General features: G+C 38.8%; 1 protein-coding gene across 3 annotated transcripts in view; it reads right to left on the bottom strand.

Annotated features, from left to right (window-relative positions):
• The window catches only part of FBLN1 (fibulin 1), an 84,270-nt gene that overhangs the window by 55,504 nt on the left and 16,121 nt on the right, over positions 1 to 12,645 (bottom strand). For all 3 annotated transcript variants that reach the window (XM_042835018.1, XM_042835016.1, XM_042835019.1), the window contains exon 3: positions 6,754 to 6,889. In XM_042835018.1, the coding sequence (XP_042690952.1) occupies positions 6,754 to 6,889 (136 nt within the window). The remainder of the gene's footprint in view (positions 1 to 6,753; positions 6,890 to 12,645) is intronic.

The raw sequence follows: 12,645 nt of genomic DNA, 5'->3' as shown, positions 1-12,645 counted from the left end.
AAGTGCGTCCTTCTCAAAGCTAACAGACAAACAAGCAACCAAGCATGATTCATCCAAAGCTAGACTTAACTGGCCAGAAAAAGAAGCTACTCAGCTCTGAAAAACAAACCACATTGTCTAATATCATTTAAGAGCATTAAGTACTGACATGACTTCCAGCAATTAAACACGACCCACACCTTCCAGACTTGCTGAACTACAGCCCAGGAATACACCACAGAAGTGAACACAGGGGAAGTTACTCCTCTGTACATTTATTTCATTTTTTTTTTTTTTAATTGAGGAGACACTGCTAACTTATTTGCTGTTCTTTCTAGCTGTTAGAAAGTGGCAAAAATATTTGGTTCTTTGGAATTGTTATCTGCTAACTGCTACTGTCACGTGAAAACCAGGTTTAATCTCTTATTATTAAGTTTATTATTCTTCCAGACTCTTTTTTCCCTTGAAAAAAGAAGAGTGGCCTGCAACATCAACAGAGCAGATGGAATAAACAAATAAACAGCAAACCAGATTTCTGTAAATTTAAGCACCTCACTTACTGAAAAGAAGTTAACCACTACATTACACTGCATTACTTTCACTACTTTGGACCTGCCTATATTCTCAGTTTTCCCATAGAGGGCATCGTATGCATGTTTTTCTCATTACATGACAGTAAAATGCTCATTTAAAGCACAGAGTATCATGAAGGTAAAATAATTTAAAAATTTTTCCTTGTTTTTTCTTGGTTTCTCTTGGTTTTTCTTGTTGGTTTTTCGTTGGTTTTATTTGTTTGGGGTTTTTTTTTGGTGTTGTTGTTGTTGTTGTTTTTCAGTGGCAGATGCTCTTCTTCATCACCAAAATGTCTGGGATATTTTCATATTCTGGATTATGTTAGAAATAAAGACTTGATCTCTTTTTTCAAGAATTCCCACATTTCTGAATATTTATTTTGCCTAACTTGTCTAATACTTTCCTGAGGCATCCTTCTCGAAGTTTTAAACATGTCTAAAATTTTGGTGGATTTCCAATTTTTGCAAACATTTTTTACAATACAGAAATTCAAACTGAGCTGAAGATTGCTTGGCTTAAGATTATGTATTTTTGACAACCAAATGTTGAATTACAGCTGACAATTTGCCAAACTGTCCTATTACACCCTTCTGGATATCCTCACTGGCTTCTAACGTTAGGTGTATGAAGTAACTCACATCTAATTATTTGTCTTGTCACAGAATGCTCAAACTGGGAAGAGTTCCTCTGGATGTTTTTGTAGGGACTGATCATTTATCTTGCAGTTCTTGAAGTGCTGAATAACCTTATGTTCTTTATCTCCTTCAGGCTGAGACAGCACCTACTTAAAAAATCTCTGTCTCCAGCTAATGTGAATCTTCAGCTGCAGAACCTGCTATGTCTCGCAGTGTCTGTGAGAAACGGAATCCTCATTTAAAATAATTGCATGCATTGAAACATTTGTTCAAGCCTACATTTATTTTAACTGAACACTATCCATCTTGATTTAAAGTCTTGATAATAATAATAATTTAGGTTCATGTACCATGGCAAAATTATCTAGACATGATAAGAGTCAAATATTTTCTTAACTGATGTTTAATGTAGGTGGCTTTTATTACTGACCCAAGAATATTTTGTACTGGAAGTTCTAAAGCCTAAGATTCCTTGTTCAGCTACAGAAGTAAGATGATGTATACTTTCATAATCCTCTACAGACATCATCTGCAAACTCAAAAAGTCATTTAATTTTCCTTTTTTCTTTCAGTTCTTCCATCATGGAATGGTAAGATAGCAGCAATAAAGCTTGTTTAATTGATATTAATTGAGCACTCCATTACGTCAAGACACAAGGCATTATGTCACTAAAACACACATTATGTCATTATAGCACTACCCTGATAAAATTAATTTCAATATTTTCTTTTTCACACTAATTTTTTCCACGGTTGTTAATTTATTTTTATAGTCTTTAATCCTTTAGACTGAAATGCAGCCTAGAGTCAGTATTAGTTCTGTTCTTAATGTATTTGCAGCTTTTTTCCAAAGGCTGCCAGCTGTCTAGAGGCATTTACTAATTTGCTAGAACCACTGCATGCCACATTTTCTCTGCCTCTTAAGTTTTTGCATTTTAAGTGATCCTAATAATAGTCTCAAACATCTTTGCTTTGCCTCTCAACTGTAAAAGCCCATGCAGCATCAAAGACATGACTTGATCTTCACACTAGGATTGGATCAGATGACCTCCAGAGGCCCCTTTCAACCTTATACTTTCTGTGATTGAAAGCTGTGTCCCACCTTTATTCCTATGATCCCTCCACTGCTCCTGTATTTTGCCCTCTCACCAAAAGGAACAAGTACATGCTGCAATGCCACTTGTTTTAGAAATGAGCATTTACTGTACTGTCCTGATAGCTGGTGTTGACTGCATTGAGTGAAAAATAACCAGTGTCTAAGAACATGAAAATGAACTTGCATATATATTTAAGTCCAGCAACAGGTGCTTACGAAAAGTCTGAAGTTTTATTTTCATTTGACTAGAAATCATCTGAAATTTCTGTCTCTGATAATTTTTCTTGATTAGTTACATTTGATAATGATCTTTACTGTTTATGTCATTGTTTAAGGTACCAAAACTTGAAGAGTAAACCGTATACTAACACTGCTTTTTTTTATGTCTGTCCACAAGAGGTCTCTCACTTGCTGAAATCTGGACTAATCTGTAGATGGCTATGAGAAATGGTCAGAAAAAATACATGCAATTCAGTGGAATTTTGCAGAATTTTTGAAGAGATGAACAGAAATTAAAACTATGTTCAGCAGGCCAAAGTAATGAAAATGCTAAGCTCAACTCATATATAGAAATAAAATATTTTTGTCAAAATTTGAGAAAAATGAACCTTGATCTTTGGAAAAAGAAAGCACCTATGATTTGGAGAAGATATCTAAGCATCCTAAAGAACGTGAAATATCTACAAATTTCTCTCCTTTCAAGGAGCTGCACAGGTAGAAGCTTTCCTAACTCCATTTCTAAATCACCTCTATCAGCAGTAAAACCTGCATTTGTTCACAATCTTTTGAGGAATGTTTTAAAGATTTATTATTAATTTTGCATTCATTTTTTTAAGGCAAGAGAAGTTGTAATACCAAAAACCTGAAGAAGCAGAATTATGTCCATTATAACCTATCCCTACAGCCAAAGTACAAAACTTGAGGGAAATGTTTTCACAACATGGCCTTTTTATCTTCTTTCCAGTGGCAAGTTTTTGATTCAAAACAAAACTAGCTGCCTCATTTGATCCAGTAATCCTAACAGTGATTAGTGATCCTGGCAGTGTTCAAGAGGCATCTGGATGAGGAGCTACGAGATATGGTTTAGTGCTTGTGGCAGCAATGATAATGGATGGACGGATGGATTAGAGGATCTTGTATGTTCTTTCCAATCTTGTAATTCTATGATTCTTTGATTCTAATAAATGAAATACCAAACCACTCTTTCTGTTTTCTTGAAGGAGACAAAAGACCCAAAAGAATTCCTGTGCTATTTAAACTAAACTAAAATGGACCATCCTAGGCAAAACGAGATCCAAATCCATGTGAGATAAGCTTGATGTGAATGTCAGTTTACCACAGCAGAGTATAATAACCAAAAATACTAACTGAACCCAGATAATCAGGTGCAAAATAATATCAGCAAAAAATTTACCATCCTGGATTAAATAGATTATTTACAATATTAGTACTAAAGCTAGACATGTGCATGTTGATATTTGTATTAGGGAACAGAAAACAGAATGTTGCTCACAAATGTTACATATCACTGATAATGTTTATACAACCAAATTAAACAGGGACAGAACACGGGCTCAGACATTAGCCCACAATCTTCTCTACCATTTAAGTATTAGCAAGCTCTAGTGACTACTGACATTCTCTTGGACAGCCCTGAAGCATATTTTGGGGTTTAACAAAGGTCAGAAAATGTTCACAACTGCCTATACACATGCATTTTGCTGGGGGAAGACTTCACTTACGTGACATGAACTATGCAGAGTTATTTATTCCCTGGGCTAAAGATCAAGGCCCAGCTTATTTTAGTCCATTTTATTTAATAACACAGCTGTCAACATAAAAACCTGACGTCTTTAAAGAAGCCTGTACTTATTAAAAAAAACAATCACTAATACTTCTTCCTCATGCTGACAAGACAACATATGGAAACACCAATCAATAGATAGGAAAGTGATTTTCCTTGAACAGTTGTATTCTGTTTTAGAGTTGTGCTTTGTCATGTGTTTACAATTGTACTGCTATTATAAACATATCTCTAACAGCAAGCACTTGAATCAGCAGAGTACTTGCCATCCCAGTCCTTGTTCATTCATTCCTTGTCTCTCAGTGTGATGAAATAGAGGGCTAAATATTTTTTCCATATTCCAAATGTTTTCCATATTGTCCATGTTCATACGGACAAGCTTCTTAATGGTACAAGAATCTCTATGTACCTGCCCTTGACAGAGCAGGGCGTATCCTGCTCGTGGTCAACAAGTGAGAGATGTCCCCTCTGTGGTTCTGTTATCTCATGAATAAGAAATCGTGATGTATGTGCAAAAAAGTCTGTGGCGAGCCATTGCCAGACTCAACAGAATATGTTACAATTCTTCTACTCACAAAGAGAATGTGAATTACTTCACAGCCCCACCATCAGTGGGGTCTTACTGCCAGGAACACGGTCCATTCAGTCCATTCAGAGAGCAATGCTATTTTTGAGTTAGACATTTTCTGCCATCCTCTATATAATATAGATGGGTTTTGTTTAAACTGAATTATTAGCCAGTGTGGGTTCATGAAAGGCAGGTCCTCCTTGACCAGTATGATCTCCTTCTGTGATAGAGTGACCCATCCGGTGGATGAGGGACAGGCTGCCAATGTAGCCTACCTAGACTTCAGCAAAGCCTTTGACAGTGTTTCCCACAGTATTCTCCTGGAGAAGCTGGCAGCCTGTGGCTTGGTACACACTTTGCTGGGTAAGGAACTGGCAGGAAGGCTGGGCCTAGAGAGTGGCGGTGAAGGGAGTTAAATGTAGCTGGGGAGCTGGACTCCCCCATGGGTGGCTATTGAGGCCAGTCCTATTTAATATCTTTATTGATGACCTGGACAGGAGGATTGACTGCACCCTCAGTAAATTTGCAGATGACAACAAAGGGAGGCCCTCCAGAGGGATCTGGACAGGCTGCATTGCTGGGCTGCAGCAAGTGGGATGAAGGTCAATAAGTCCAAGTGCCAGGTCCTGCACCTGAGCCACAAAAACCCCAGGCAACACTACAGGCTTTGGGCAGAGCAGCTGGAAGACTGTGTGGAAGAAATGGACTCTGGGGATACTGGTTGGTGCTCAGCTGAACATGAGCCAGCAGTATGCCTAGGTAGCCAAGAAGGCCAGCGGCATCCTGGCTTGTATCAGAAATAGTGTTGCCAGCAGCAGCAAGGAAGTGATTCTCCTCCTGTATTCGGCACTGATAAGGCTGCATCTTGAGAACTGTGTTCATTTTCAGGCCCTTCTGAGCAGAGAAGCGCAACAAAGCTGTGAGGGGTCTGGAGCACAAGTCTTATAAGGAGTAGCTCAGGGAACTGGGATTGTTTAGTCTGGAGAAGAGGAGGCTCAAGGGAGATCTTATATCTCTCTACAGCTACAGGACAGGAGGTTGTGGTGAGGTGGGGATCAGCCTCTTCTTCCCCATAAGCAGCAATAGGACAAGAGGGAATGGCCTCAAGTTGCACCAGGGGTGGTTCAGTTTGGGTATTAGGAAAAACTTCTCACAAAAAGTGGTCAAGCACTGGAAGGGGCTGCCCAGGGAAGTAGTTGACTCACAGTCCCTGGAGGTGTTCACTAAATGTTTAGATGTTGCACTAAGGGACATGGTTCAGTGAGTGGTGGGAGGACAATTGGACTGGATGATCTTGGAGGTCTTCTCCAATCTCAATGATTCTATGATACCAAAACATTCAGCATTTTTGAGTAGTCTGAAGTAGTAAAATCACTCTCACATTTTCACCATCACTGAATGAAATCTATAACAGGACCAGACTGTCCGGGACTGGGTCATGGTCAAAGTTTCAGACTTACTGATAGAACTTTCTTCCAAAAACATTCTACAGAATGGTAAGACTATGATTACTTTCTTTTTTTAAAAAAAGGAGAGACAGTAATAAAGGTGGAGATAGAACACATAAAGATGCCACTGATAGGCATTTTTATTCTAGTATCAAATATTGTTATTACAAGCTTACAGATGTCTCATATTGTAAATCAAAGTCAGCTATCTAAAGATATGTACACTAATTAAAATTATAAAGTGCGCTTTGAGGATTTATTCAGTCCTGCCCCCAGGACCACCATCTTAGGCAATGAAACTAATGGAAGCTGAAGCTGATATGAGTCTGAGTTTCATACCCATCCCTTCCTACACTGTGTTGATGCAAAAGTAGTTTCCTAGCCAATTATCCATTTGAGACTCTCCACCCTTTTGTATTTACCATCTGTCTTCACTAAAATATAATTAAGTAGACTGCTTTGCCCAAAGAGGGACTGTTCTCTCAAAGAAGCACAAAGCTCACTGTCTTAACTGAGACAAGAGGCGTAGGTGGGGAAGAACTGTTTACATGCATCAGGACTGAGTACAGTGACCTGTGGGATCAACCTTAATACTAATCTAGTTAATATAATTTCTGAAGAGATGAACAGGAGTAGCTCTGATATCTCACCTTAAAGTACTCAGCTTCACAGGTGGAATTTTCATCAATGTGTGAGTCACACTCCTCACGCACGCTGGCAAATTCAATCCCATCTGAACAGTAGTGCTCCTCCAGTTTGCTGCGACAACACTGCACCTGAGTCATGCTGACAGAAGCATGGGAGAAGAATGTCACATGTAAGTTAAGAACAGATAGTACAGCTGGGTTTGGCAATTAGCACTTGTACTAATCACGTGGAAAGAGGTTCCTGTGGACATTCACGAAATTTCACAGAGTGAAAATATTTTTTAGGCATAGGCAGAATGTCTAGGTGACTTGTTTAATAGTTAAGGTAATATGTGTAATACAATTAAACTCTCTGTCTACCTCGCAGTTTCTTACAATAGTTTTTGAAGTAAATGCATAACTTCAACTACATTTGCCACAGTACTCAATCTGGTAAGCATTATCACAGCTGGAGACTAAACAGAGAATGATAAGAATCCAGTCAGCACCTCCCATTAATGGAAAAGGGAAGTCAGGCTCTGGACACTAAGAACCCACAATCCTATGGCCAATCGACATCAGCATTTGCTGATCATTGCTCAAACAAGTCCAACATACTGAAGGAGGCTCAGAGAGTCACGCTGTGGGAGAAATGAAAATATGGCATGGACTCAACATACTGAGGACAGTGAGAAACAGAGTGTACTGCAATAAAGAGGAGAAGAAAGACAATGAAGAAGGAAACTCAGTTTTGGTAGTTCTGCTGCTCATAAAATCATTTCCTCTCCATTTCATTGAATGAGCTGAAAAAATGTCTCCTCCTTCCTGCAGAAAAATTCTGAGCAAGCAGACTTTAAACTCTACTACATCTGTCGCCCACTCAAGGAGACAGGTCCCCTGTCATCACTCCTCTAATGTGCAGCTCTGTTCTATGGGCTAGCACTGTCAGTAGAGCTTGAGGCTTAATGCCCTCCCACCACTACCACCTGTAACAAACAGCAGAGAACAGGAAAAAAAAAAAAAAAAGAGAAACAAATCAGACTACACACAAGATATAAACACAAGACATAAACATACCCATCAGTTTTCTGAAAACGCTGCTCACTGTGAATAAAGTTGCAGGACTTTCTAAGGGGAAAGGAAACTTTCCCAAAATAATCCAAGCCTCTAAAATAATTCTATTTCTCGTCCAACAGAAGCACGTAAAAGGCATGCCCAGGTATATTAAAGCTCTATAAAAAATATACAGCATGGGAAGCTCTGCATATCTTACAGATCAATGGCATTGAATACATTAATATGATGCTTGGACTGCTTTGCTGTGCATGCTGGTAAGGCAAGGATATCAAGCTACATTCCTGGAGATTTCTAATTCTTATTTACTGGATTTTGTAATGGTCTGACAGTGCAGTTCTCACATGGACAAAAACAGCTATGGAATTTCAAGGCATAGGAACAAAAGGCAAACTTCATGAACAAATTATTCAAAAATAGACTCTAAAGTCATAGCTAGAAGTTATGCCCAGTACGGTAACTTTATTGGCAGAATATATGAAGTTTTTGATATTTGATTTAGTTCCAGTCTGGAAGAACATGCAGCTTTTTTGTTGCTGCGATTCCCTCTGAAGCAGAATTTCCAGTCCCTGCCCAGCTCCGAGGTGGTCTGCCTGTCAGGGCTCTGCAGGACTGTAAAACCTGAGCTTCAGGCCTAAGAGTGGGGGAGCTGAGACTTTACAGATCCTCTTAGTTGAGGAGCTAGAGATGTTGGCCACAGACAAACAAACAAATAAACAATCAGCAGCAGTCTTTCAGTAGATCTGTTTGATTTCCAGTGTAGCATTTTTTTTTCTCTTTTTCTTTTCTTTTTCAAATACAAGACATCTCTTTGAAATCCCTGACAAATTGGCAATTGCAACCCAAACAAAAAAGTTTCTCAAAATGTTTCCCACAGCTGTATTCGTAAGTCATGTGGCCCACCCCAACTGTAACAAGGAATTTCCAATTGAATGGAAATACTAGATTAAAATGCCATTTATTCATTCTCAAAACAACAACAATAAAATTACACTTAATTGCCCGAATCCTACAGTGAAGCTACATTGGTCACAAATATTGCTTGAGACTGTAAACACTTGTATGGCTATAATAAAGGCACAAACCCTTGAAAGATGGCAGAGAAAAATGTTACAGAAATTGTACATTACTGGTCTTAACCTTGATTTTGCTCAGTCCACCTGACCAGCCTTCTTCCTCTGCTCAGCAGCTCCCACGCTGGTGAACTTTATGGTCCCTCCCTATATGATCCTTAAGGTCCCTCCCAACCCACGCCATTCTTTGGTGTCTACAGCATGTCACCAGAAGCAATTTAGACTCAAGACTTTAGAGATTAAGATTCTTCCTCCTTACCTTTGCTAAGCTATGTTTTCCCCTAGCTTAGACCCTAGTATGATCCACACTCACTTTCTACTTCACAGTAAAGGAACCAACTGTAATGGTTAGTAGGACATCCAGATTTGTCTCTCTGCAAGGAAAAAAAAAACTTACCCTGTTTAGTACTTCTGAAAAAATAAATTAGGGAAGTACTTTACTGGTTTTGTTTTTGGTTTTGTCTGTTTTCTTTTGTTTTGTTTTTAATTACTCCTAGTGATTAAAAAAAAAACTACTTCCTTCTCTGCTTTATTCTGATTTTCACTTAAAACAGCATAAATAAACTTTACTGAATTAGATTCTTATAATATGCATTTTCAATGTGGCTAAAATCTTACTAGGATGGGAAGCATTACATATGGGATATCTAGGACCATGTGGCATCATAACTAATACTCAGGATATTTCAGCTAATATCATGCATATTCTAGTCTCTGAAAGATGGATCACTAACAGATATTACTTAGATCTTTAGAAAATACATATTCTCTGTAGAATAGATATTCATTTAAAATTTAATTTATTCCATTATAAGATAATTAGATCATAAATAAAGTTAAGAAATTAAGCTGATGCAGAAGGGATCAGGAGCACATGTAGGTAAAGCATAAGCAGCAGAAGCAGAGATGGGTGGCCTAGGAAGAATATAGGAATGCTGTCTGGACATGCAGAGAGGGGATCAGGAAAGCCAAGGTGCAGGAGGAACAAAACCTGGCAAGGGATGCGAAAAATAACAAAAAGGGTTTCTGTAGAAACGTTGATCAGAAGAGACAGGCAAAGGAGAATGTGCCCACTCTGATAAATGAGGAGCGAAAACTGGCTACAACAGAGATGGAGAAGGCTGGCAGTCAGTCTTCCCACACCTCTCATTATCCTGTACCTTAGGTGGGGTTTGGGGGAGCAAAACCCCTCCCACTGTAAGAGCAGAGCAAGTCCAAAATTGTCTCATGAGACTAAATGTGTATCAGTCTATTGGGCAGATGATATGCATCCCAGGGTCCTGAAAGAATTGGCTGATGTGGTTGCCAAGCCACTCTCCATCGTATTTAAAAAAATCATGGCTCTCAGGTGAAGTCTTTGGTGAGTGGAAAAAGGAAAACATCACTCTCATTTTCAAGAAAGGGAGAAAGGAAGACCAAGGGAACTATAGGCTAGTAAGCCTCACCTCTGTGCCTGGGGAAGTAATGGAGTAGATCCTCCTGGAAGCAACATTAAGGCACATACATGATAAAGAGGTCATCTGAGACAGCCAGGACGGTATTATCAAAGGGAGATCATGCCAGACCAATCTGAAGGTCTTCTACGATGAAGTGACAGCATCAGTGAACAAAGGAAGTGTAGCTGATGACATCTACACGAACTTCTGCAAGGCTCCTGATGTGGTCCTGCACAAAATAAACTGTTTTCTAAATTGAACAGATGTGGATTTGAAAGCTGGACTATTTGGTGAATAAAGAATTGGTTGGGTGGTCACAACCAGAGGGCAGTTGTCAGTAACTCTCTTTTCAAGTGGAGGCCAGTTACAAGTGGTACACTCCAGGAGCCCATCTTGGGACTGGTGCCCTTCAGCATCTTCATCAGTGATACAGACAGGGGGATTGAGCGTATCCTCAGCAAGTTTGCATATGACACCAAGATGCGTGGTACAGTTGACACAATAGAAGGAAGGAATGCCATCCAGAAGAGGAGAACTTTCCCAGACAGGAGCCCCGACAAAAAGGACTTTTGGGTCCTAGTGGATGAAAAGCTGGACTTGAGCCTGCAATGTGTACTTTTAACTCAGAAAGCCAATCGTATCCTGGGCTGCATCAAAAGAGGGCTGGCCAGCAGGGACAGGATGGTGATCGTGTCCTTCTACTCTGCCTCCATGAGGCCTGACCTGGATTGAGTACTGCATCTAGGTTTGGGCACTCAGCAAAAGAAAGGTGCAGAACTGTTGGAGCTGATCCAGGGGAAGGCCAAGAAGATGATCAGAGAGCAGAAGTACCTCTTCTCTGAAGACAGGTGGAGAAGAGCTGGGATGGTTCAGCTTGCAAAAGAGAAAGCTCAGAAGAGAAGGCTCCAGTACTTGAGCGAAGCTTAAAAGATGGAGGCAGACTGACTTTTTACACAGTCTTATAGTGACAGGATAAGGAGGAATGATTTTAAATTAAAAGAGGCAAGATTTTAGATTGGATGATACACATCTAAACCAGTTTAGATTTCCTAATTACTTATTTTTCTATTTCTTTCCATAAAAACATTATAACAATTTTGCACTGAAAACAGTTTATTTATTGTCACCCTCACTTAAGCTACAAAATCTGTTCATTAACCTCTCCATCTCTCCTGCCTGTTGGCCTTCAAAATATGTAGGTGCTAGACATACATCTATATAGCTTACATAACGAAAGGCCTTTGAAAAAAATAATTTAAAAGTAAACCAAACTGATCCCATTCTAGAATTATTTTGCAAATACAAGCTGAATCTTCCACCTTTCATCCTTTCAGCTAAAAGTTTAACATGCTACACAAGCAAGAGCAAGATCTGATATTATGAATGGTACACGACAGGTGTAAGTAAAGGGTTCCACAACAATTAAAAATACGTTTGATCACATGTTGCAGGTTAGCAAGGGACTGAAAAGTCATTGAAAAAGCCTCAAAATTAATCAGCCTCGAAATTAATCAGCTGTAGTCCATATCTAAATTTTGTAATTTACTTAATAAAAGTTTTCTTGAAGGAAAGAGGTAAAATTATACTTGATGCCATATATTAATTAGAGAAATGATACTGATAACTTTGTGGCAGAAAAAGGACTGATTCTGCCTTTATTCATGTGATGAATTAAGCAAATCATCCTACATGAGTGGCAGTAAAACTCTGACAGCATAACATTGTTCTTCTATCCATCTGATTGCAAAGCAAAAAATGACTGAGGCACACTTAGAAAGCTAACGAGAAGAGACGACAAATTTCTCAAGAAGTAAACAGCTTTCTCAGACACAAAACTGTCATGATTTTGATGTCTGAAGTCTCAGGCTCTTCCAGGATTTCAATGGCATAAATCAACAACCATCTACCAGCACTTAAACATCTGGTTCCTATCACTTCAAGCAGTCATGCCTTATTACTTCCTTGTGTTCCTATTTGGGTTTGAATTCAAATGCTGCTGCTGGTCTCTGCTTGGGAACATGGATCACCTTTTTGCTCTGTTTGTGCACAGCAAATAGCAGTGTGTTGTGTATCTTTTTCTTTTTTTTTTTTTAATGCATTCTTGCAAAACTGATTGTGAATAATATTATTCCAAATGTAATTCCAAAAAACTTTACGCAATGCTAAAGGCAAGCAATTGTCAAGTGAAGATATGCTATTTCTGGCACAGGAATTATGTTCATTTGCTAAAAGTTCTGAGAGGGGGAAACTCTACATTTTGAAAGGAAGATTTATTGGTCAGACTGAGTTTCCAAAAAAAAAAAAAAAAAAAAAAAAAAAAAAAAAAAAAAAAA

Source organism: Centrocercus urophasianus, unplaced genomic scaffold (assembly GCF_019232065.1).
Source record: "Centrocercus urophasianus isolate 14NV4802_14NV808 unplaced genomic scaffold, USGS_Curo_1.0 seq_5, whole genome shotgun sequence".
Classification (NCBI taxonomy): Eukaryota; Metazoa; Chordata; class Aves; order Galliformes; family Phasianidae; genus Centrocercus; species Centrocercus urophasianus.
The sequence above is the reverse complement of the archived record's forward strand: the minus strand, read 5'-3'. Positions and strand labels throughout refer to the sequence as shown.